The sequence below is a fragment of the Mus caroli genome, unplaced genomic scaffold (assembly GCF_978045245.1).
Source record: "Mus caroli unplaced genomic scaffold, Mus_caroli_1 scaffold_8, whole genome shotgun sequence".
NCBI classification, from domain to species: Eukaryota; Metazoa; Chordata; class Mammalia; order Rodentia; family Muridae; genus Mus; species Mus caroli.
Genome location: NW_028227263.1, coordinates 100,295,624 through 100,322,460, shown reverse-complemented (window position 1 = coordinate 100,322,460; position 26,837 = coordinate 100,295,624). Strand labels below are relative to the sequence as shown.

The 26,837-nt window shown below is 43.0% G+C and overlaps 2 protein-coding genes across 4 annotated transcripts in view; both read right to left on the bottom strand.

Annotated features, from left to right (window-relative positions):
- The window catches only part of Tsg101 (tumor susceptibility 101), a 31,083-nt gene extending 19,175 nt beyond the window's left edge, over positions 1 to 11,908 (bottom strand). For 2 of the 3 annotated variants that reach the window (XM_021166906.3, XM_029479763.2), the window contains exons 1-4: positions 11,744 to 11,908; positions 4,894 to 4,978; positions 2,264 to 2,329; positions 457 to 620 (exon numbers count right to left, since the gene is read on the bottom strand). In XM_021166906.3, coding sequence (XP_021022565.1) covers positions 457 to 620; positions 2,264 to 2,329; positions 4,894 to 4,978; positions 11,744 to 11,785 — 357 coding nt within the window. In that variant the 5' untranslated portion in view covers positions 11,786 to 11,908. Of the gene's footprint in view, positions 1 to 456; positions 621 to 2,263; positions 2,330 to 4,893; positions 4,979 to 11,743 lie in introns of those variants that run through there. The other variant, XM_021166907.3, reaches the window with a different exon arrangement.
- Positions 11,909 to 15,541: 3,633 nt separating this feature from the next.
- The window catches only part of Uevld (UEV and lactate/malate dehyrogenase domains), a 36,578-nt gene continuing 25,282 nt past the window's right edge, over positions 15,542 to 26,837 (bottom strand). Inside the window, exons 10-12 of the mRNA XM_021166869.3 lie at positions 23,265 to 23,328; positions 19,945 to 20,068; positions 15,542 to 18,849 (exon numbers count right to left, since the gene is read on the bottom strand). Of these exons, the coding sequence (XP_021022528.1) occupies positions 18,682 to 18,849; positions 19,945 to 20,068; positions 23,265 to 23,328 (356 nt within the window). The 3' untranslated portion in view covers positions 15,542 to 18,681. The remainder of the gene's footprint in view (positions 18,850 to 19,944; positions 20,069 to 23,264; positions 23,329 to 26,837) is intronic.

The following is a 26,837-nucleotide window of genomic DNA, read 5'->3' as shown; positions in this document are numbered from 1 at the left end:
GTTCCCAACTGTTACTCTTGATAGCAATGCTTTGAAGGATAAGATTTGAGTTCCCAAACATATCCCATCAGTGTCCCCTGTTTTAAAAAGTAAGAGTCTACCTCTGAACTTTGTCTAAGTTTATATTCAAGTATATAAAGTGGTGAGTGAGCACTATGGAGTCTTTAACAGAATCTTTCAGCTGGATAGTATTACAGCTCATGTCTGTCATCCTGGGAAGCTGAGGGAGAATTGATCACTACAAGTTTGAGGCCAGCACAATTTGAGGTAGACACCTAAACAAACAAACAAACAAACAAAATCACCAATAAACAAAGGAATAAACAAGAGACTCAGTCAGTGATTAGTCCACCGTCTGAACTTACCTACCTTAGAATCTTGCTTGAGTGTAAACTGAAGAGAGAAGCTAGTGAGCAGAACATACATGCAATCACTTCATAGTCACATAATACTTACATGTTTCCAGTCATGTAGATAAGGTAGGTAGATTTTCCCATTTGCATCCACATGCTTTCCTGTTTTAATAGTCATTGAACTAGTAGGCTTAACAAAACAGATAGGGGGGTTATATGGGTATGTGTCCAGCAGCCACAGGCATATTGGAATATTATATATATTACCTAAGAGAGAAGAAGAAACCTCAATTACTCTACTTCTATTATTTTTCACGAGTGTAACACACAAGGCTGAGAGCAACACACAGCACCATGACTGCCACTAGGGCTATTTTTAATTCAAGATGCTTCTTGGAGCTTTGGCACGTAAGCCACACAGAAAGTGAAAGTGACGACTGCTCGCTGCGGACAACACGCTTTTGGATCGTCCAACTTAATGTTTGCTGATTAGTTTCGGCAAAAGCATGTTTCACCTAAAGAAATCAGATACTAAGGACTTGTGATTTTTCTTTCTCGGCCCCCAAACACATCTACAATATGTAACTCTAATACACAAAGCCTGAGGTTTATTACCAACATTGTGAATTCCCTATTTTTTTTTAAAAAAAAAAAACAAGAATCTCCCACAATAATTTGGACCCAATTTTATGAGTCACAAAGAATGGCTGAGGGAAAAGGGGGATCCCTTTAGATGAAGTCAGTATTTATGTACGCTTCCACAGCCTGCATCCCTCAGCAGAGCACATTCTGAGGACACAACCGTGGAGCTAGTAATTGAGTTTCAGGTCAACACAGGTGCTCTCCGTTAACTGCTTTTTCTCCAGGACCATGTGAGGCACAAACGACTGACAAGTGTCATGATCTCGGTGATCTTTCCTTGTGCCCTGCTCTCCACAGCACAGCAATCACAGGACTGCAGTGTAATGTCCCCCACAGGCTCATGTTCTAAAGCAGCGGTTCCCAACCAGGTTACACACAGATATTCTGCTTTTCATATGTTTATATTATGATTCAAAACAGTAACCAAATTAGTTAGGAAGTAGGATAACTTTATGGTTGGGGGTCACCACAACAAACTGTATTAAAGGGTTGCAGCTTTAGGAAGGTTGAGAACCACTGCTCTAAATACTTACTCCAAGCTGATGGTGATATTCTGGGGCCTGTTACAGGACTATGTCACTAGGGAAGGACCTTTGCAGGTTGTACCGGCCCCTGGTCCCAGCCTCTCTCTCTGGCGACATGTTCTAACTAGCCACAAGGAATAATAAACATAACCGTCCCAAATATGAAAGTGAGCACTCGCTCATCACTGACTGCTTCAGAGACCAGTCATCCAAATCAGTATCATTACCAGCATGCTAACCAGAGATAACAGGTGCTCTTTATGGTCTGTTTAGTGCACACCAGGCAGTGACAAGCCTTTGTATGTATCACTTCCATGAACTGTAGTTCCCAATCTAGGCATTATTAATTCATAATTCAGACCACACAGCAGAGAGTCAAGCCTAATTCTGTCCCTAAGGCACCACCTCACCACTGCACAGTACAGCTTCCCATGGTTGGAAAGGTACGAATCACTATGAGAGAGGCTGAACTAGCAGACACAGAAGATCCAATACAGTGCCATGAGCCCAGGAAACATTAAGTGCCAGCCGAATTGTGAGGCACTTGCACATTGCTCTATCTTGACAGAGAAATTAAAAACAACAACTGTGAGGTGCTGCCGCCAAATAAAGTCAAATTAGGACTGAAGTTAAAACCTGTTGTCAAGAAGGCCATTAGAAAGTACACTTTGTACTTTTAACTCCTTGGTAGCATGTTCTTGCCTGCAGATACATATACCATGAACACACAAATATATTATTTACCTCGATAACGCACTGGGATTGTACCAGTGAGGTTCACCAGCTCCCTGGAACTGCCATCATTAAAAACTAAAAGGGAAAAAGACAAAAACTTAATCACAAGTATTTTTGTACACACCACCAGGTAACTATGGAATGAGGCTAACTTAGTGTTCAGTATCAAAGACTCCTTCAGTGACTCCCTTAGTTTAAAAGCTTTGAGCTGCCTGTAAAGATGGATCTGAGTACTGCATTTCCACATAACAAGCTTTCAGTCTGCAAGCAGCATGGTTTTAAGCTCATTTAAAAATCACCCGAGCCTTTATCTCAGCACTGGGAGGCAGAGACAGGCAGATCTCTGAGTTTGAGGCCAGCCTGGTCTAAACAGTGAGTTCCAGGACAGCCAGGTTTACACAGAGAAACCCTGTCTCGAAAAAACCTAAATAAATACAATTAAAATCACTCTGAAGCTTCTGGCCACTACACCTGAGATGGATGCTAATGATTAAGCAAAAAATATATTCCTAATAAAGTTGTTTTAAACAAATTTAAGAATAAATATATCAGTAAATGAAAAAAAAAATCTCCATCAAACTGTGAGTATACTACATTGGAACACTTTAGAATCAAGACCCTGGGCTCAATCCCTAGTACCACTGAAAAGAGTAAGAAGTCACTATTAAATGATGCCATACTAAAGCTAACTTCCCATCATTGCACTGCAGCCTGGGCCGTGGCCAAGCTGGTGGTGGAGTGCTCGCCGAGATGCTTGAAGCCTTGGGTCTCATCTCAGCACTTCGTAAACTGAGCATGGTGGCACAATCTATAGTCCTAGCTATAAGGGAATTGGAAGTTCAAGGCCATCCTCATCTACATACATCCTCACTGTCATTCTCCACCCAAGGTGGTATCAAACCTCAGTACTGAAAATAGAAATGTCTCCACAGTTAAATACAGACACCTTCTCTTTCAACGTGTATTTGTTTTTACTTTATGTGTTCGTGTGTGTTCTGCTTGCACGTATATAAGTGGATCATGTATGCATGCACTCATGGAGGGTAGAAGAGGGCACCAGATGCCCTGGAACATCAGTATGTGCTCTTAATCGCTGACCCATCTCTCCAGATGCAGATGTTATTTCTTAAGTTACAATTTTGTCTCAGTATAAAGACAAATTGGCAACTAAAACTAAAGACCAATATTAAAAAAGACTTCCAAGATTTACAAAATGAAAGGGACAGTTAATTCTCAGTAGTCCTGTGATGTGCTCCTGAGCATAGAGATGCTATGGGGGAAGGGGGAGCTGAGTATCCATAGCTAAGAACCTAGGCAAGTCAGCACCGCATTCCTCTCAGCTAAGACATTCTGCTGCAATGAAACTTGGTTTTAAAAATCTGTCTTAGCTGGACAGTGGTGGCACTTGTCTTTAATTCCAGCACTTGGGAGACAGAAGCAGATGGATCCTTGTGAGTTCAAGGCCAGCCAGTCTACAGATCGAGTTCTAGGACATTCAAGGCTATAGAGAGACACTGCCTCAAAAAAAAAAAAAAAAAAAAAAAAAAACCAACCAATCAATCAAACAAAAAAATAAACCCCAAAATAAATACAACCCCTTCCTCCCCCCAACAAACCCAAAACTCTCTTATAGAGATGTTAGGGGAGGGAGACAGACACAGAGAAAGACAGAGAAAAGCAGGCAGACCGACTGACAGACTATTGCCCAGGCTAGCCTAGACCTCTAGGGTTGAAGTAATCCTCCTGTTCCAGCAGCTTCTTGAGTAGCTGAGATCCCAGGCTCATGATTCCAGGATATGTGTTTAATCTGTAACTGTTAAAACGTAAGCACAGAATGTTGCCTTTTACCTCCCCCCTCAGCTGCTCTTGGCAACCTTCTTCATAACTCTGTTAAATGGCCTGGCAAGATGGCTCACTGGGTAAGGTCAGCCTGATGACCTGAGTTCAGTCCCTATAACTGACACAATGAAAGGAGAATAGATTCTTATGGAAGGTTGTTCTCTGACCTGCACATGCCTGCAGCAGCATGCAGTATCTCTGTGTGACTGTCTGACTCTCTCAGAAAGGCTTTGGAAAATGACAAACTAAATTATCTTTAAAATTCCTCCTATGGGGGTGCTGGAGAGATGGCTCAGCAGTTAAGAGCACTGACTGCTCTTGTAGAGGTCCTGAGTTCAATTCCAGCAACTACATGGTGGCTCTGTATTACCATCTGTAATGGGATCTGATGCTCTCTTCTGATGTGTCTGAAGACAGCTACAGTGTACTCACATACATAAAATAAATAAATCTTTAAAAAAAATTAGTATATTAAAAAAATAATTCCCTCTATGGGCTGGATGTACAGCATGCATGAGACTCTGGGACTAACCCCCCAGTACAGAAGAACAAATATCCCCAGCCTAACTCTGTGCACTACTGTATCAAAGCGGTGCTTTTTAAGACTTGGAAGCACTCAACAGATCCATTTTTTTTTTCAGACTTATACTCTCCTGTTTCCTGACAGCTGTTAGGTGGAAACTCAATCCTTCAGTTGGAAATCCAACAAACTGCAAAGGAAACCATGAAAAATGTATTCATACATACACACAGGAACAAACTCAACCACAGGGACAGATCTTTTTGTCATATAAACTTACCATATGAATCCAATACAGGTTTGAGATCTTTGTACATAGCGATGACATTGACAGTTTGACGGACGGTTAGATCTCTGTATTTGTACTGAAAAGCAAAAATTACAAGTTTAATTAAAACCAATGTGTACCATTTTACTGGATCGTGTTCCTTCTTCTCTTTTCCTTTCTCGTTCGTCTGTTTGAGACAGGGTTTCTCTGTACAGCCCTGGCTGTCCTCAAACTCACAGAAATCCACATGCCTACCTCCCAAGTGCTGGGATTAAAAGTGTGAACTACTACCACGCCCAGCTGTATTTTCTTAAAATGCTATTTTCTTTGCTGCAGTTTTCTTGAATCTTCTACTCATCATTAACATTAAAGCCTACGGGGACCTCAGGCTCGCCTTTCTTAATCTAAGTGAACTCTTACTGAAGATGCTCACCACTATTTTAGTGCGTTTCTTCAAGTTAAAAGGACCCACCAAAGCAGCTCAGTGGATAAGACCACTAGAAGGCCCAGGATGGCATCCCAGCACCTGCATGGGTGTAACTAACAGTCCATAACTTCAGGACTCTCTTATGGCCTCTGCAGGCACCAGGCAAGTGCAAGGTAGGTACATGGACATACATGCAGGCATTAAGAAAAAAAAAGTTTCCATCCAAAAACTGCTTTTAATGGGGTTTTCTTTTATTGCCTAATCTGGCAACAAAACTAATAATCTTCTGCCTCAAGCCCTGAGAAGCTGGGGAATTACAGGCTATTCAAACTCTATGCTGTCTGCCTGCCTGCCTGTCTGTCTGTCTCTCTGTTTTTCGAGACAGGATTTCTCTGAATAGCTCTGGCTGTCCTGTAACTCACTCTGTACACCAGGCTGGCCTCGAACTCAGAAATCCACCTGCCTCTGCTTCCCAAGGCTGGGATTAAAGGCGTGCGCCACCACTGCTTGACATCTTTCTCCCTTTTAACAAAGCATTTCCCATGCTTCATTCATTCTCACACTGAAGTACTCACTGTCGATTTGAAACAAATCACTCCCATTATTGTTTCTTACCCCAATGCTCTCTTCTCTACTTTAGAATTAGCAACTGGTTTAGGCACATCTGGCAGGAGCTAACTGATCATAATACACTGATGCCCCATCCATGCAAAGCTCTTAATTGGCTTGTCTTAAAAATCGGAAAAGCCGTCAGCAGCTAAGGTGTGTATGACCCAGATGTAGAGTGCTCACTTTGCTCACCCACAGGCCTATGTTCAATTCCTTTAGTACAAGGGAAACAAAAACATAAAAAGCAATCAGCTATCCCAACAGATTCTAAATAACAAGGCAGAAAGCAAAGCATCAGTATGGAACAGTTTTTTTTTGTTTGTTTGTTTTTTCGAGACAGGGTTTCTCTGTATAGCACTGGCTGTCCTGGAGCTCACTTTGTAGACCAGGCTGGCCTCGAACTCAGAAATCCGCCTGCCTCTGCCTCCCGAGTGCTGGGATTAAAGGCGTGCGCCACCATGCCTGGCTGGAACAGTTTTTTATTGCTAAATTATGTTAATCATATGGAAAGCCCGTTTTAACCTAGTATTTAGCTGATAATGACAGCCTCATCTCTACTTTAACCTTCATTGCAAACCTGTTCATCTAGCCTATCAAATTGGCCGATCACTTAATTCTCTTGGTCTATTTTAACGCACATGATCCTTTGAATTAGTTTTGGGATCTAAAGGTTATGATATTCGAGATATTTATGTTCTTCCCCCTTCTCTCTAGCAAGCTCACTACAGATGACCATGCTTCTTCACTGGGAAGAAACCCCTACGCCGTCAGCATCACTGTTTAATGTCTAGAACAATCTTCTTCCAGCCTACTTCAGTTTTGGATACTCTACGTGGAGACAGTTAGATGTGATCAGATTTGGATGTATTTGAATGGCAAGCTTGTAAGATTTTCTGTGATGGGAAAAGAGGTCTTAAGCGCAGTGTCTAGAATTTTTGTCTCAGCAAAAGAAGGGGTGCATATATATTTTATACCTACCCCTGCACTAAAATTGCTTATCAAAGTCATCAATGCCTGCTATATGGTGTACCATACCGTCTTCATTTTATTTGTAAGTGGTGTTTGACCAAGTTGAGTTCTCCCTCTTAAAATGTGTTCATGGATTGCTAAGATGGCTCAGCAGGTAAAGGCCTGAAAATCTGAATTCAATTCCCAAGATTCACGTGGCAGGAAGAGTAAACTCCTGTAAGTTATACCCTGACCTCCACCTGCTCACTGCTGCATGTGCAAATGTGCATGTGCACCACATGCATGTGCATGCGCACTCGCACATACAACTGGATGAACGTTAATAAAAAACTAAAAAAGCAAACCCCACATTTTCTGAAGTCTCAAAGTTTGACTTCCTTCCCATCTTTTTTGTTCTTTCTCTTCTAGAATCAATTATTTTTGAGCCACAAGACTAACTCCTTTCTCTTCATCTAACCTCACTTCTTTAGTGTTCTCTCTTGTATTTTTAAATATGTTAAATAAAACTCCCCACATTATAGATTTCCACATAGGGCTGGCAAGATGGCTCAGTAAGTAACAGAGCATGCTGAGCAAGCTTCTGACCCAGGTTTGACCCCTGGAACCCACGTGGCAGGAGAGAGATGACGTCAGTGAATTGTCTTCTGGACCTGAAACACTTGCCTTGGCATAAGTGCATCAATTCACACATGTGCATCTTTCTGAAACACTTTCATTCTGAACTTCTCCCATAAACTGCAGACATGTGTAGTAGTGCCTTCTTTCTGCAGTTTCTGTGATCCGTGGTTAGCCTCAATTCTAAAATATTTAAAAGAGAGCAGCCATGGCCACAAGGTGACAAAGAACGTCAGCAAGGAAGCCTCACTAAGCACTGCACATGTGGGACATGAGCTGGGAGGTTTGCAGCTTTGCACCCAATCAACAGTGTGCCATGGAGCTGCTCAAGGTATCCAAGGACAAAAGCACTCAACTTCATCAGGAGGATGGGCAGGCATATCCGAGAAGAGAGAAAGGAGGAGCTGAGCTATGTGCAGGCAGTCATGAGGAAGGAATGATGCCCCTCTCCTTCACCAATAAACATTTGTTGTCACAAAACACAACACCAGGGAATTTTAGAAATCAACAATTCATATACATTAAATTGCACTACTCTTCCCCTGACCCCCAAGACAGGGTTTCTCTGTGTAGCCCTGGCTGTCCTGGAACTCCCAAAGATCCACCTGCCTCTGCCTCCCCGTGCTGGGATTAAAGGTGTGCTAAACTGCATTTCTAAGTAGCATGACATCTTGATGACATCTCAGTCCTGCTGTCCTGCCCAGGAAGTGAGTCATCTCTTTGCCCAGCATATCCATACTATATAGGCTACCCCGCCTGTTAGTGATTGACTGGCCTAAGAGTGACTGTCCTAGTGCTTGTGTTCAAGGAACTACTTTACTCAGTGGGCCTCAAGTTCAAGAGGAATAATGCCAGAAATAGTATTAGGATATCTTAATTTTATAATTTTTCTATCTTGTTATATTATTATTAACCTCTTACTGAAATTAACTGGTAAGTTAAATTTTCTCACAGGGAGGCATATCTAGGAAAAAGCACAATATATATATGGTTGAATCTATCTGCTTTGTCTTGGAATGTATTCCCTATGGGTAAGGGAAAAGGGAGTACGCTATATCCATTTACCAGTTTGACAGTGTATCTAATGAACATTAAACTGATCAGAAACAAAACTCTTTATCACCCTCCCAATTGTATTCTTCCCACATCTTAACTCTAGTTGCTGTTCAGGTACCAAACCTTCAGGTTGTCCTGAGCATCTCCCGCTCTATTCACAACAAGTCTTGCTCAGCGTTACCTCCAAAACACATCCAGAATCTTGGGCTGAAGAGATGGCTTAGTGGCTGAGGGCCCTTGTTACTCTTGCAAATTCAGTTCCCAAGACTCACAGTGGCAGACTCTGAACTGCCTGTAACTCCAGCTCCAGGAGCTCCAACGCTCCTCTGGCTTCTGTGGGCACCCACGTGTATATGCACATACATACACACACTTAAAAATAAATCTTTAAAAAAAAGAATGTATGTACACATTTACCTCCAGAGTCTGACTTCTACCTCCATAGCTGTAACTATGGTCTAAGTGAGCTGCAGCAGCGGTTTTCTCTACTTCCACTCTTTTTTTTTTTTTTTGGTTTTTCGAGACAGGGTTTCTCTGTATAGCCCTGGCTGTCCTGGAACTCACTCTGTAGACCAGGCTGGCCTCGAACTCAGAAATCCGCCTGCCTCTGCCTCCCGAGTGCTGGGATTAAAGGCGTGCGCCACCACGCCCGGCTTCTACTTCCACTCTTAAACCTGATTCTTAGTAGAGCATCTAGGGTATCCCTGTTTCAACTCGGCTGGGTGCTATGTATCAAGCCTTTAGTCTCACCAGAGGCAGAGTAAGGTGTCTCTCTCTTAGAAGTCAGCCTGGTCTAGGGAGGGAGACTCTCAAAGAAAAAAAAAGGGGGGGGTTTGCGGGGGGAGCTAAAGAGATGGCTTGGTGGTCAAGGGCACATACTGCTCTTGCTTATTAGATAGTTCACAAATAGCTCTAATTCTAGATCCAGAGAGATCCAATGCCCTGGCCTGTGTGTGTATGGGACTCATGTGCACATATCCCTACATTTCTCTTTGTTTTATTGGAGGTGTGTTGTTGGCAACAGAATCTCACTGTGTAGCCTTGGCCAGCCTGGACCTCAATATGCAGACCTGGCTGGCCTGAAAACTCACAGAGATCCGTTATTAAAGATATGTGCCACTACATCTGGCTCCATACACATAACTGAAAAAAACAAAAACTTAATTGTTTCTTAGCACAATCCAATCAAATCCCCAAATCCTTACACCAGCCTGCAAGGCCCCTCAAAACCTCTCACATCACTAGAGCTCAATGTCAAACAGCACTACTTCCTGTAGCTCAGTCAGTCTCGCTACCAGCCTTTTGCTGATGAACTTCTGCTTCAAGCCTCTGCACTTGTTTTTCCTTCTTCCTAGAACTGTCCTTACCCCAGACTGTTCCAGAGCTCATTTCCTTCATTGCTCAGGTTTCTGGTCAAATAGACTTCTCACAAAGCTCTCCCCTTACCAAGCAAAAGAAACCCACAGCCTCAGCACTGTCACTGCCACCACCATCTCTTCCCGCTTTACTTTCCAAAGCTGTTATCAACTTTCCAATGCTATTGCCATGACTTTGATAGTGGCTTCCATGTAATTAAGCTCAGAAGTACAGGTTTTAGTCTAGCGGATCCCACTGTCAGATCCCTACAAGTTATGGAACAATAGCAGTTTGTTTTGGAGACAGGGTCTCATTATGAAGACCATGCTGGCCTCAAACTCAAGAGATATACCTCCCTTTGCCTCCCAACCAATAAACATGTATGGCACCATTTCAAACTCAATAACAACTTTTATTATGACCACTTTCTTCTCCCCAGGTAGTAGTGACTCATCTTCTATTGTAAAACATTGTATGTAAAAAACAGGTTACTGGTATGAACAAAGTAGAGAGTTATTTGCATAAAGAACGATAGACTAACTGTAGAAATATACTTAATTGGTAAAAATCACAACCAAAAATGGTGCTACAAAAAGTCTGTTTAGGATGGGAGATAAGATGATGTTCAAAGGAGAAAAATGATCTGAAGCGATGTTAAAACATCAAAACTGTCTGTCTCTCTCTGGGTGAGCCAGAATGTCTCGATAAGGGCAGAGATCCCCAATCAGATGAAGTTAATGGGCTACATCTTCTAAAAGCTTAATTGAGGCTTTGAAAAACAAATGATTTGAAGGTAAACATTACTATATCGACCTTTACAGGGACCACGTACATTCCCCCTGACCCCTGTGTCATTACAGATAACTACCGGAAAAAAAAAAAAAAAAAAAAAGGAAGCCTAAAAGATTAAATGGTTAGACAACCAAGGGACAAGAGGTTTGGTCTTCAAGGACTCAGGGAAATGACTTTACTAAAAAAGATCTAGTTTTACAAAGATTAGAAAAAGAAGAAAAAAAAAAAAGAAAAGAAAAATTTTATGTTTTGAAATGCGGTTTCACTGTGTATCCCCGGCTGGTCTGGAACTCACGATCTGTCCTGATCTGTCATCAACTGCATACAGAGCGCTGGAATTAAAGGCCTGTGCCACCACGCCCAGCGTATTCGTGTTTCCTGGTAAACTAGAAACTTCTTAACCCCACGATCTCTATTATTGCTCTGATAAGAGCATCAAAGTCAACTTCAATGACTAAAGGAGTTAGGGCTCAACTACGTTACATAAATTTCATTCCAATTAAATTTGGTAAATTACAAAAAGCAAGGCATTCTGGAGTCCGATGCGCAGTATTAAGTACTAAGTAGCTAATGTGCAAAATATCCAAAAGGCCTTTTAAAAAGTGAGAGGAAAAAAAAAAACCCACAACCAGTAAAGCAGTAAGAATTTTTAAGTTCAACTCAAAGTAAACAAGCAAACAACTGCGTTAATCACAGTTAAGGCAAACAATGGAATGCAACTGCAGAGTTTTCTGGAGCGGGGAAGGGCTGCCAAGCTCGATTTTCTGGCTGCTCTACTTCAGCGAACCAATTGCACCAAGAGTTCCCGAGCTCCGGTGGGGTGTGCCGGGTTGGGCCGGGGAAAGGCGCGCGGGGACTGGTTCTGAGCAGGGCCGGGCTCCGGCCGGCGGGACCGTCAGCAGCGCCGAGCGGACAGCAGCGGCCGCGCCAGGCACGACCCCGCTTTTGTTTATGGAGGCGAAGGCGGGAAGGGCCGCTCTGCAGAGGGAAGGCGGCCTAGCCCAGCCCGCGGGGCCGCCCCGTAGGGCGCGGGCTCACCTTGGACATCATCTTCTTCAGCTGACTCTCCGACACCGCCATGGCGCGCTCCTCCGTCCCCACAGGCAGAGGGTAGGCGCCACGGGGCCGCCCCAGGCCGCCAGACAATCGCCGCCGCCGCCGCCGCCCCGCCCCTGCGAAGCAGGAAGCCGGCACGCTGTGCTTCCGCTTCCCGCGCGTCATTTCCGGGGCCGCTGGTCTGCGGTGCGAAGTCGGGCGAGAGATCGGGTCCGGTCCGCGGATGCCGGTGGTGCGGTTGTTTGCAAGCCTTTCGCGGTCCCGAAGTCCCGGCCCTCTAGCGAGCCTTGCCACCCGCTGCGGCTCGGAAGGTCCTGGGCTCGCGTCGCTCACGGAACTAGCTCGTGGACACTCTAGACCCAGGAGTTGCTTTTAGGTGACTGCGCCCGAGGCACCTCTGATTATCACATCCGTTTTTGTTACTGCAGTTTAAACGCTCGAAAGCCCTTCATGTCAAGTTCGCAAGGGCAAAGGAGACTTTTTTTTTTTTTTTCGCGTTAGGAAGCTATGCGGTAATTTTCTCCGCTGGATACTTTCCCCTAACAATTCCAGTGTGCCCACATAAAGATTACGCAGGCCGCAGTTTGCCTTGTTTGAGGGCAGGCTTCTTTTCAGATTATAAAGAACTTCCCCCTTCAAACTTCTGAGTTTGAAGCCTCTCCAGTGTTAATCCCAAAGAGGCAAGGAGCAAGATCGTGGACCCAAATCATCATAGCCAAATTAACTAAAGCAAGCAATTAATTAAAACTTTTAAAATTGTGTACAGGAAGTCAGCTTTGGACATAGGCTAGAAAATGGGTCTTATAGCTCAGGGGTAGGGAGTTTCCAAATGGGCGATTTGGCACATAGGCAGGGTTACAGGAACAGAACAAAATGGCCATAACACATCTTGTGAAACAAAGACGTGGTTGCAAGGGGGGTCTTAACAAGGTACTCATGACAAAGTGGTCATGACAGGTGGTTATAACGACAGGTGGTCCTAATAACCTTTTGAAACAAAGGCATTGGGTGCCGTATAGAAACATCTGAAGTTAAGGTTACAGGTGGGGCATAGCCCAAACCCTTGAGGAACAGATTTAATCACAAACAGGAACGATGCTGATGGCTTTCAAGCCTAAAATGGAGACAGGCTGGCTTCATCACCAGCCCTATTTCCAGATCTTAATTGCCTTGTAGAATGCAAGAGGTGATACTCAATCTCAGTTGAGTTTCTATTTCCAATAAACGCTTGTTAGGCCGGGCGTGGTGGCGCATGCCTTTAATCCCAGCACTCGGGAGGCAGAGGCAGGCGGATTTCTGAGTTCGAGGCCAGCCTGGTCTACAAAGTGAGTGCCAGGACAGCCAGGGCTACACAGAGAAACCCTGTCTCGAAAAACCAAAAAAAAAAAAAAAAAAAACAAAAAACAAAAAACAAAAAAAAAAAAACGCTTGTTAGAGGGGTTGAAGGGATAGCTCAGCAGTAAAGAGTACTTGTTGCTTTTGCAGAGGGTTAGGTTCCCAGTTACAGGGAATCCTGATAGCCTCCATGGGCACCAGGCACGCAGTTGGTACACATACATCCAGTGCAGGCAAAACACTCATGCTCGTAAAATAATCTTTAAAATAAAAAGCGACATATTAACCATTAATTCTTATTTTTATTTTTATTTTATTTTTTTAAAAAGATTTATTTATTTTTATTATATATAAGTACCCTGCAGCTGTCTTCAGACACTCCAGAAGAGGGCGCCAGATCTCGGATGGTTGTGAGCCACCATGTGGTTGCTGGGATTTGAACCTCGGACCTTTGGAAGAGCAGTCGGGTGCTCTTACCCACTGAGCCATCTCACCAGCCCCTTATTTTTATTTTTTAAAAAAGATTTATTTATTATTATGTCTAAGTACTGTAGCTGTCCTCAGACACTCCAGAAGAGGGAGTCAGATCTCATTGCGGATGGTTGTGAGCCACCATGTGGTTGCTAGGATTTGAACTCAGGACCTTCGGAAGAGCTGTCGGAGCTTTTACCCGCTGAGCCATCTCACCAGCCCTCTTAATACGTTTTATAAATACAATCATGCAAGGTATAAAGCCTAGTATAGACAGTAGTGAAAGAGAATACATCTGGATGATCTTAGTGTATAATCAATGCCTCTCTAAATCCAAGGTCACGGACGGCCTAAGGGAAAGTGTGTGGCAGGTGTCAGCAGACTCTATCTTAAAAGGGAACAGCAGCCTTGAGTAACTCCAGTCAAACTCCAGTCTAGCCTACTACCCACTGTTTAAAATCATGTCTTGGCCTTGGAGAGATGGCTTAAGTGGTTAAAAGCACTTGCTCTACAAGTCTGATGGCGAGACTTCAGATTTCACAGGGTATTCCCACCCATGACTGTAGCAACATCTATAATACCAGCTTCAAGAGGGGTGAAGAAGGATGTTTGGGACTTGCTGACTTCCGGCCTCACAAAGAGGTAAGCCCCAGGCTCAGGAGGAGACTGTTGTGGGGTCCTCTTAAATTCAACTTAACTCAAATGCTAGGTCAATGCAGATGACAAAAATTTATTTTTTTGTCAGGGCAGCAGAACATACTTGGGAGTGGACACTGAAGGGATGTTGGACAGCTTATTTAAAGGATGAAACCATAAAGCAAGGGGGAGTGGGGTGGGCTATAGCATTGTCCAATCATATTTTGACACAATGGGCTGAGCAAGGGAGTTTCCATCAATTAGGATAGAAGTTGGTCCCTGGGCCTGGGAACATGAACTTAGTTTGACCCTGTCAGAAAGATGGAGAAGTTGTCCTTGAGATGTCTGGACTCAGACAACTGTTTCCTTACAACAAAAGCTGTTCAGCTGTTGAGAAATCTTTAGCTTCCCCAGGGCCTGGGACCTGGAATTTAGTTTCTCTCTATGGTTAAATGGAGTCTGAAAATGCGATGGTAGTCCGTACAGTACGTTTCTCTGGCTTGTTCCCAACAGGATGAGTGATGGAGGACACTGAACGCCTTGTCACCCACGATGTCTTTTGCTGTTGTTGTTGTTGGTTTTTCGAGACAGGGTTTCTCTGTATAGCCCTGGCTGTCCTGGAACTCATTTTGTAGACCAGCCTGGCTTCGAACTCAGAAATCCACCTGCCTCTGCCTCCCAAGTGCTGGGATTAAAGGCGTGCACCACCACCGCCTGGCTCCCACGATGTCTTTAAACATACTGAGAAGCACTCATTTTAAACTGTTCTTAAAGCTACAGCTTACTGAGAAGTCCCTTTAACTAGAGCATCTACACATGTAGTTAAAGTTCCTTTAACCAGAGTTTCTATGAGTTGGAGGACTACTATGGAATATACTGCTTTAGAAGCTTTCTAACCAGGTATGGCCATCTTAATTTAGAAATCAAGTCCTTGGAAGGCCAAAGGAAAAGAATCAAGAGATCACGGCCTGCAATGGCTATATAGCATTATCTTGTTTGAAAAGTCACATTTAAAATTAAAAACAACTAAACTGGTTGGTGACAGCACACACCTTTAATCCCAGCGCTCAGGAGGCAGAGGCAGGCAGAGCTTTTCAGTTTGAGGCCAGCCTGGTCTACAGAGTGAGTTCCAGGACAGCCAGGGCTACACAGAGAAACCCTGTGTCAAAAAACCAAAACAACTTTTTTTTTTTTTAAAGAAATAACTGATAAAGGCCACTTTCTTCATCTTATATTTAAGTCACTTAAATGAATAACAGATATGGTTGTTCAGAGAATACTATGAAATCCTTCTTCAATCTGAATGTATCTCCTTTCACTTAATCAGACAGCAGATAGTCCTTTTAAAATAAAAGTTTATTTCATTCATTATTTTTGATATTTAAGGAAACAATGTAAATTGGAAAATAAAAAATATACTTTATAGTATCAAAAAGCATTTTAACCCAAGACCCAATAAAAAATCTTGAGATTCTGCATGCTTTGGGAAAAATGAAAGTTTCCCCTCACATAGCAAGGAGGAAAAGCAATGTTTTATGGACAGTACTTTTTTAAATGAAGAAATAAATCTTTTACTAGTTTTCACACAGCCTGCATTTCAGAATATAACAAGACAAAAAAGTCAGGATTTATAACTTGATATAGAATTGAACCGTATCATATGGTAGCTTATCACCTTAGAGAATGAACAGGAATTCTGATCCTGTCCTGGTGCTTCAGATGAGAAATATGCAAACACTGTACATTTCCAATTGGTTTGGAGACTAATACAGTATTTAGGTTAATCAAGTCAACATCATCCAAACCAATAAACGATTAGAAAAAAATGAAAGTCACCACATAGAGTAACTGTTAATAATTAAATCAAAGTGAGGTGGCTGTGATGGCACCACCTGACTGAGGAGGAACGTACAATTGCTACTTCACTCAAAGAAGTGAAGGACTAGCCGGGCGTGGTGGCGCACGCCTTTAATCCCAGCACTCGGGAGGCAGAGGCAGGCGGATTTCTGAGTTCGAGGCCAGCCTGGTCTACAAAGTGAGTGCCAGGACAGCCAGGGCTACACAGAGAAACCCTGTCTCGAAAAACCAAAAAAAAAAAAAAAAGAAGTGAAGGACTTCTGTACTGCAACCTGGGGATGAGGTCAAACTAACAAAATACTTGGCTAATGATGAGTATTTAATAAATATCTGACATTTCTTTCTATAACAGAGTTCTTGGTAGTTCATTGTTACAGCATTCTGCAGTTGGTTTATTGTTCAAGAGAGTTTTAGAATTTGATTATAGAAACAGGGTTGGGGAGGAACCTGCCTAACATGCATCAGACCCTGGATTAGATCCCCACAAACAAAGACTTGTTGCTGGGCATGGCAGCCAATACCCAGGAGATTTAGGCAGATGACTGCTGAGAGTTGACTTTGAGTAGTCTCAAAGCCAAATGAAGAGAAAGAAATTCTAATCAGGAATTACTGAGTTCCTAATTAGTTATCACCTATTAAAAAATACTAGAAAAACACCTAAGAAATGACTGCTTCAACTTTACTTTCCCATTTCATACAAAAGGCCAGTAAAAGCAACACCAAATTATTTACAAAGAGCTCATGCTTGTCGTCTCAAGGACCCCAAGTTCTGTGTTCTGGAACCACACCCAGGGCTCTGCATGCCCGGCAAGCATCTTAACAGTGAGCTATACCCCTAGCCTGGATGTCCAGGGTTTCATCCAGTTAAACGTGGTGGGAGTCGTTGTCACCACATTACTTTTCTACTTTCTCCATTTTGGGATACTGAAGGTCACTTGTCATTATAATTACACAAGTCACCCTGAGAAAGAGACTGTTTCCTTTCTGTCTCATAAACCACGGAGTTCCTTTCTCTCTGACTAGACTGGGTTCCTTGTCACGGGCTTTCCTAACACTCTGGACTTCACAGTACTTAGCACTCTTGAATTTACATGGTATTTGGCTACTGTATTCCCTGCTAGTCTGTAGGCATTGGCAGGGCCTGTCCTAACTCAGAAGAAGTTTCTAATAAATACTAGCTGAAGGATTAAATACATAAACACTGTCTGCTGTTCGTGGAATCTCTGGGGAAGAGGCTCAGCAATCTTTGTAAAGAAAAAAGGCAGATATGATGGCCTACACTTTTAATCCCATTGAGAGACAGAAGCAGGCAGTTCTCTATGAGTTCAAGGCCAGCCTGTCTACAATAGCAAGCTCCAAGATGGTCAAGACTACATATAGACCCTGTCTCAAAAAAAAAAAAAAAAGAAAAGAAAAGAAAAGAAAAAAAGAAAGAAGCTCCCATCATATGAGAATAAAAGCAATTCTTTCATAGTATCCCAAACCTCAACTTTAGTGTCTTGTGACGACTTGGTGTTTAGGCACAGAAGCCTCCCCACAACCCCTGTTGCTAACTATTTAAAAAAAAGATTGTACAGGCAAGTGAGAGTCCTTAGAACCCACTTGATCTTAGTCACTAAAGTTCATTTCCACCTCTGTAATGAAGATAAATAGTCAGTTAGTGTGGGGAGTCAGCCAGTTAGTGTGGGGAGATTGTACAAACAAAGTGCTCACTACACAAGAGCTGTGTTAGCTGTTGCTGTCATCTGCATGTCACAACAGTCACCAACCATGCTGTCTCTCACAAGGAAATACTGTGACTGACCAATCACCACGGCACAGTCAGAAGGGTTTCTTCTGGGGAGGAGCAGCAGACCAGCCGGCTTCTCTTCTGGAAGACCAAGGATTTTTAGGAAAGCCTCATATTTTGGTCTCAAAATACACTGTGTGGCTGTTATTCATTACCTACGGCCACAGGAAAACACATCTCTTTTTCTACTAATACAGTTTTAAGACAGATTGGAGATCTTCTAGCCCAGGAAGAGGTTATAGAAATTTTCAGAAAAGAAATCTCAGTGGAAATTAAACCACATTATTTTTCATATATTAAAAAATTCCATTTAACCAATTTAAAATGCATACTAAAATCCTTTCTAGTGTTGGAGAGCTAGTGAATTTGAAGAAGGAAAATAAAACACTTCTCCATTACTACGATCTGCTTCTTGCAAAAGCAGTATTGATCCATGAAGCCAAGATTCTCTGAATGGACACCTAGCACAGATTTTGAGCCCATCCTGCCTTCAGCTCACCATACTCAGAAGAAATGTCCAACAGGAATCTTTACAGAACATCTCTAAAGTGCCAGATGTGCCTTAAGTTTACAACATGTAATTTAAAATGAAATACAATGCAAATGAATATTTATCCCTGTTGCAGGTTTAAACAACAGTATAGGTATGTCAAAAACCCCACAAGAAATTAATCCTTTTCCATTCTCAAGGATTCAACTTATAAAGCTAATTAAGAAGCCATCTACTAGAAAGGCTGTTTTTAAGAATAAAGAGTAAATTGTGGAAATTCTCAAAACAATGTGTGTTGGCAAAATTAACTCAGCTCCCCCTCCAGGTGACTGCGCTGGGGAGTCACAGTTTCAGCTGCTGCTGGAGACCATGGATGGAGGATGCACTGGTCTGGAGTGTCTCAGTCACTGTGTCTTCTCCTGCTTCGGTTTTGATGACTTCGGATACCCCACTGGTTCCCAGGATGCATGGCAAACTTAAAAATACTTCATTATCTAAACCATAATATCCCTGAAATGAAAAAGATGGGATTATAATAAAGCTGAATTACTACAAAAAATTAAACTTACGGGGCTGGAGAGATGGCTGAGCAGTTCAGAGTGTGCTGCTCTTTCAGGACAGTCTTTCCCAGACCCATGTCAGGCAGCTCACAGCTGCCTGTAACTCCAGCTTCAGGGGATCCCAAGTGTGGCAGTTCACAGCTGCTTGTAACTCCAGCTTTGGGGATCCCACAGTCTTTAGAGTCCATGGGCACCTGCACTCATACAAGCAACCACTGCCATATACACAATTAAAAATAATAAAAAACAGCCGGGCATGGTGGTGCACGCCTTTGATCCCAGCACTCGGGAGGCAGAGGCAAGCGGATTTCTGAGTTCGAGGCCAGACTGGTCTACAAAGTGAGTTCCAGGACAGCCAGGGCTACACAGAGAAACCCTGTCTCGAAAAACCACACACACACACACAAAAAAAAAAGATAAAAGAATTCTTTCTTGTTTTTTTTTAGTTCTAGTACAAAATGATACAAGTTAAATTTAATTTGTTTACTGATTTTTCTAAACTCAAGTTATAGCTTCAGGAAACATCTGAGATGGGAGGAGCCTGATCAAAGATACCCTCTTTGCATAGAGGTAAACTACCTTTCTGTAATAATGTCAGCAGTCTGAAGGCTAATCCAGAGGTGGACAGTAGAGTCCTTGTGGAAAGACTGCATGGATTCTGGGAACAGCCACACACAATACATTATTTTACATTTTCTTTCCATGTTGTATTTCCTTCCTGGAGTTCAAGAAAATCTAACCTCATTTTAGCTATGTTTTTTTGGGGGGTTATGCTCTGGTAAAAGGTGGAGAACTGCTGGGGTGACTTGCTGGCTTGGAGTAGATGCCATCCAGGATATAGATTATATGAGAACCCTTGAGAAATCCTCCAGGTTCTATGGAAGTGACAGGACAAGCTGATTATCAAGACTTCCCAGAAGCCACTCAGCACTAAAATCCTACTTCCTCACCAAAGCTGCTGGTGTTGACACACCAGTCCTGCTGCCTACATATGAGTAATAGCAAAGACATCAAAGTCTAAAATGCATGAATGAAAATCAGTTACCTTTGCTAAAGTTGATACAGAATGCACTTTCTTTTTATTGTTTATAATAGTATCCACCAGGTCAGCCACTGACAGTCCAACAGACCAAGATCTCTGACCTTTTACCTTCAACAGTTCCATGGCTCTAGATAATGAGAGAGAAAAAGAGACAGAGACAGAGACAGAGAGAGATCAGAAAAATTTAAAAGGCTTACAGATAATATATGATTTAAGCTTTTCCTAAAATACGAGATCCACAGTTCACAAAGCAAACATAAATACCCTCACAGCATAAGAAGATGCTCACCATTTTGAATATTTAACTAAGTAATTAAACAGTATCAGCTGGGTATGGTGGCTCATCATGCCTTTAATCCCAGCTCTTGGAAGGCAAGGGAAAATGAACCTCTGTGAGTTCCAGGCTAGCCAGGACTGTCTTACAACAAAAACAACGGAACAAAAAGCCATAATAAATATCAGTCCAGGGCATCAACACTAACAAGGATAAAAGGGACTGACAGCCAGTTCTGGAGGCTGTATGAGGAGACAAGCCTGCAGTTGCCGCTCAGAGGACAAAGTAGTGTCAGGGAAACCAGCAGCCCTCATCTAGAAAGCCCTTTCTCACACGTGGTCAGCAAGCTCAAGTGTGCAAATGTATACGTATGAGCACGTTTGCTGTATTTAAGAAAAACTACATAGCACTTACAAGAATAAGGTTGGGACTGAAGCCATGGCTCAGAAGTTAAAAGTGGGTGCTGCTTTTCTAGAAGACAGAGTTCAGTTCCCAGCACTCATGTCAGGAGGCTCACAGCTGCCACTAACTCTAGCTCCAGGGCAGCTGACACTACCTTTTAGCACCCACTCGTACACACACATACACTTACATACAGATCCCAGAGAAGGAGGAGCTGTGTTCAGGCCATTTATGACTTCACCATCACCAACAACACTTTCCTCCGGTCTGGAGTGGTAGCAGAGAGTCGGGTTTTACATCTTCGGCTCCTGAGTTTTAGAGCATGTCGCGGTTGGAGAGAGTGCAGTGCGAGGGAATGTGATCTGATGACATAGTGCTTACGGCTTTAATAGGTTCCTCTGCTTTGCTTCCTTTGGGTGGTGCTGGAGATTAAACTCAGAGCCATGGCTGTGCTAAAAGACTAAACTCCCACAGGTTGCACCAAAGTTGCTGGTGCTGACACTGTTGTGCCAGGAAGTGTTCGTGAACCCTAAAAGACCACCAAGGAGCCGTCTCCGATGTAACAGTATTAGGCTTTGTCTCTTTATTAAAGGCTTGGGCTCGGGCTCTCCTCCAACCCAAGCCTGACACAGCAGGGCAGGAAGGGAAGGGAAGGTGGATCAGCCCTGGACCCTCAGCATGAAAAGTTTTAACAGGAAATAGCAGCAAGTGAGGGGCTGAGGGAGGGGGTGTCCAGTCTGGCAAGCATCTAATAGAATGACTATAAGCCAGCAGGTGGGTGCTCTGAAGCAAGACTATGGTCTGAAAGTATATCTGAAACAATCAGATTAATCTTTGGTTAGCTGTTGCTAAGAAGTTGCTAGGGAGTAACTCTGGCCAAGGACAAGCTGCAGGGTCCTTCCTGGTACACCGGTGCAGCATGGGATGTGCTGTAAGTCAAGTTCTCAGGCTTTTTTATTTTATTTTTTATACAATGGAGGTCAGTCCCAAGATGGAGTAAGTTTGACCTCTGAACACAGCAGCCCTGCCTTTATATGATCAGAGTCTAAAATACAGGAATAAAAACACAGTGACCTGTCCTGAGCTTGACACAGAATGTATTTTACAATAGTGTCTACTAGGAGAGATGGCTCAGCAGTCAGGGGCACAGAAGTCGCAGGTTCGGTTCCCAGCAACGACGTAGCAGCTTACAACCACCCATAACTCCAGTTCCAAGGGATCTAACATTCTTGTCTAGCCTCCACATGTGCAAGACACACGGTATATACATACATACATAGGAGGAAACCCTCATACATATTAAATAAAAGTAAGTCCTCAAAAAGAAAGGCAGATGTACATGTACAACACAGAAATCTCTTAGATTTAATGACCAATCAAAGGGCAGGATGGTACAGATAGTGAAATCTGTTACAGATGAACAGCATGTGCGCATGTGGGGATGTGGATGCTGTTTTTAGAAGACGGGATTATCTCAGCTTTTTACTCTCTATAAATAGCTGTGGTATTTGAAATTCAAGTAGGCATACTTTTCTTTTTCTTTTTTTTTTTTTTTTTTAAAGGAGAGATGGCTCAGCGGTTAAGAGCACCGACTGCTCGAGGTCCTGAGTTCAATTCCCAGCAACCACATGGTGGCTCACAACCACCTGTAATGAGATCCAATACCCTCTTCTGGTGTGTCTGAAGACAGCTACAGTGAACACTTATACCTTAAATGAATGAATAAATGAATGAATGAATGAATGAATAAATAAATCTTTTAAAAAAGTACGTAAATTAAAACTGTGTAAATTTATTCCATTTGAAAATTATAGGGAGCATAGTTTATTGAGACAGGGTTTCTCTGTATAGTCCTGGCTGTCCTGGAACTCACTCTGTAGACCAGGCTGGCCTTGAACTCAGAAATCTTGCCTCCCAAGTGCTGGGATTAAAGGCGTGCACCACCACGCCCGGCCGGTAAAACACATCTTAATTAGCACATCCTGAGCTTAATCTCTAGCATCTTCAAAATAGCAACACCACAATAGCAAAAATGACAACAAAGCTGGAGAACCTGGAGTGCAGTGTTTAACCTGACGGAATCCCTCACACCTTCTTCTTTCCACCTGACACGTGTACTGAAACCCACAAGCTGAAGATTTAAACATCGCCACTTTACTATTGTGCCAGACTTGAGGAGGGCGTTATCTGTGATGGTGAAAGAGCAAACGGTCTGAAAATAGTCTGAGTGTGACTCCCAAGTGCACGGCAAACCTCAGAGGCCTCCACCTACAGTGCCCATGCACTGCATGGCCCTTGGACGAGATACAGAAAACTTTCCTCTTTGACTGATCTCCAAACGTGTTCGGTGTGCTCAGTCTAGATTCATTTCTAGGGAGTTAAGAGAAGGCCTCTTTACACTAACTTGATGTTAGATGTAAAGGAGGCAAACCACGGTCTCAAATTAGCCACCGTTCTCCTTTTCACGTGTCTAGGTGAGCTTGCAAGCTCTCCTGGAAGTCCAGGACTGCCGCGCACTGCTCCCTGGACTTCCTGTTAGCTGGTCCTGTTTACAGAAGCCCGGCGAGAAGCTGCTGTGTAAGCAGCTGCTCTGTCAGCTAGGAAGCGCATGTGTCTTAGCTGGATACACTCAACTCTGCACTGTTACCTGCTGGATAGCTGCGCCTGAGAGCTGGGACTCAGTACTCCATCTCGGCCACTCCATGAGCACACTAGAATTAAACAGAGAAACTGTTACAGTTTGTCAGAGATTTTTCTTAAGACTAGCATGTGACTATGGCTGGAGTGGTGGCTTAGGCTTTTTAATCATAACCATCAGGAGGCAGAGGCAGGAAGGCAGGAAGGCAAATCTCCTTGAGTTCGAGGCCAGGGGAATCTATCTAACGAGTTCCGGGCCTGCAACCACTGGCCTTTTGAGGTCAAGGGGCCTGATCCTTTTATAGTTTTCGCCCTTCCGAGAACAGTTACGTTCCCACTGATGACACTGTACCTTCCGTCTTGGCACAAGAAAGCTTTTAAACCTACATCTCCTAAAACCGTGATCCCTAAAGCCTACTGTGGCTCCTTACCTGTTCTCACTCATCAGCAACAGGGCTATACAAAGGTAGCTTTACTGTTCATGTAGGAAGAGCTATTTCCTCAGGGGGCTGCAGACAACAGGCTTTCACATGGTATGAGCACTTGACATCTATTCTGCTGGCAAGCAAGCACACTGACTAATTTGAAGAATAACTCGGTAACCTATTTTGGGGATGGAATTTCTACAGCTGCAAGAAAAGCAACACCTTCCAGATTACCCACATCCTCTAGCCATGGTGTTTATAAGAAATCAAAAAAATCTGACTCAGCACAAACCAGCTGCAGTTTTTAAAGTATGATGGGACCTAAAGTCTTCTTTCTGCGTATGTCGTGCACAAATTTCACTAAGGCAGTGCTGCATCAGAAGCACCCACACACTGGATATTTGTGCCCCTTTTTAATAGTGACTTAAAATTGCAACACTTGAAACCATTCCAGTATTCATCTATATAAAGATTTTTATATAAGTTAGTTTTGGGGGTAGGCAAAGCAAAAATACATAAGAACAATATATTAAGCCGGGCATGGTGGCACACGCCTTTAATCCCAGCACTTGGGAGGCAGAGGCAGGCGGATTTCTGAGTTTGAGGTCAGCCTGGTCTACAAAGTGAGTTCCAGGACAGCCAGGGCTATACAGAGAAACCCTGTCTCAAAAAAACCAAAACCAAACCAAACCAATATCTTATGTCTAAGATTAACATACTCTAAACTGCATTAAAAACAAAACTCAGATCATTCAGTGATTGACAGGATCACGACGCTTCCCTTTACAAGCTGATTGATTGATTGTATGGTGCCTTGTTGCGGGGGCCACTCACTCCTCTTTTGTGTCCTTTCCAGTAGATTCTCCATTCTGGTGCTCAGGACACAGAAGCTAACGCACAATCAACCCCACACACCATTCAAGATCGTATTTGTTAACAAAGAGGAAAAGACTAGTTAGAGTTAAGGCGAAGACCATGGGACAGCTTCAAGCTTTTTTATAATGCTGGGACTGAACCTAGGGCTTTGCTCATTCTGGGCAGATGCTCCACCACCACACTCAACACCCTGCTGAGTACATGTCTCCACCTCCAAAACAAACAATACAAACCCACAACCCTTTCATGCAAGTGAAAAAGAGCACAAACCCAGGAATTGCCATATGAAAAATATAAATGCATAGAAAAGGCTAAAACATTTTCTATTACTTATTTTTGCTGGGATTTTTTTGTTGTTTGTTTTTGAGTCAGGGTCTCACTGTATATTACTGGTTGGCCTGGAACTATTTTTTTAAGATTTATTTATTTATTATATGTAAGTATACTGTAGCTGTCCTCAGATACTCCAGAAGAGGGCATCAGATTTTGTTACGGAAGGTTGTGAGCCACAATGTGGTTGCTGGGATTTGAACTCAGGACCTTCGGAAGAGCAGTCGGCGCTCTTAACCACTGAGCCATCTTGCCAGCCCTGGAACTATTTTTATAGACCAGGCTGGCCTTGGACTCCCAAGATCCTCCTGTCTCTGCTGCCTGAGTACTGGGATGAAAGTTGTGCACCCCCATGCCAAGACCAAGAAATTTTTAAAATGTTCTACTTAGAAGGGTTATATAACAATTTTTTCTTTCTTTCTTTCTTTCTTTCTTTCTTTCTTTCTTTCTTTCTTTCTTTCTTTCTTTCTTTTTTGGTTTTCAAGACAGGGTTTCTCTGTGTAGCCCTGGCTGTCCTGGAACTCACTTTGTAGACCAGGCTGGCCTTGAACTCAGAAGTCCGCCTGTCTCTGTCTCCCAAGTGCTGGGATTAAAGGCCTGCACCACCACTACCCGGCTTTTTTTTTTTTTTTTTTTTTTTTTGGTTATGTAAGAATTACTGGGGCTGGAGAGATGGTTCAGTGGTTAAGAGCACTAACTGCTCTTCCAGAGGTCCTGCATTCAATTCCCAGCAACCACACGGTGGCTCACAACCATCTGTAATGGGATCTGATGCCCTCTTCTGGTGTGCCTGAAGACAGCTACCATGTACCCATATAGATATAATAAATACATCTTTAAAAAAATTACTTATTTAAGGTTTCTGTTATACTATTAATATATTAACAATAATTAAAAACTGGGACATTTGCTAACTGAAATACAGTATTATAGACCTTGAAAGGATGAATAAAAACAGGTAGACATAAAAAAGATTCACAAAGGAGATAAAATAATCAGAAAATTATGAGCATTGCTGTCATTATGTGCACAGTTAAGATAGGACAGATGGATAAGGAGGAATCTCAGATTCTTTTTTTACTTAATTTTGTTTTTTAGTTTGTTTTTTTTTTAAAGAATTAATTATTTCTTTTATTTCGATGAATACACTCTAGCTGTCTTCATGCACACCAGAAGAGGGCATTGAATTCCATTACAGATGGTTATGAGCCATCATGTAGTTGCTGGGAATTGAACTCAGGACCTCTGGAAGAGTGGTCAGTGCTCTTAACCTCTGAGCCATCTCTTCAGTTCATTTTTTAGATTTACTTATTCTTTGAGTGTGTTGCCTACATCTATGTATATGCAGCATACCGTGCCCAAAGGGGCCAGAGAAGAGCATCGGAGCCCCTGAACCTGGAGTTCCAGGCAGTTGTGAGGCACCATGTACTGCTGAGAAGCAAACCTGAGCCCTCTACAAGAGCAACAAGTGCTCTTACCCCTGCAGCAGGCCTCTGGCCCTACAGATCTTCCCTCTAGAGAAGCCTTGAGTCACTACGTAAAAGAGAGAACGTTTAGAGCGTTCACATCTACCTGTAATGAGTAAAGAAGACCGGGATGCCCTTAACTACTTAACCTTCTGTTTAGTGCCCAGCACTTTACGTTCCTAATGTAGAGCCATCCTTGCTTAAGACATTCGAAACAGTGTGCTCAGTCATCTTTACCTCCTGTTCCAATCCTCAAAACAGGCCCAAGAATTTTCATGAAAAAATGCCCATTGGGAACAAGGATTATAGCTTAGTCTGCAGGGTGCTGGCTTAGCATGGATGAAGCCCTGGATTCAGCCCTCAGCACTGGATAATTATAAGGGAGTGTGGCGACACACACCGGCAATCCCAGCACTGGGGGAGGGGGAGGGAACAAGGATCAAAAGTTCAAGGTCATTTTCATCCATATAGCAAGTTTAATGATAT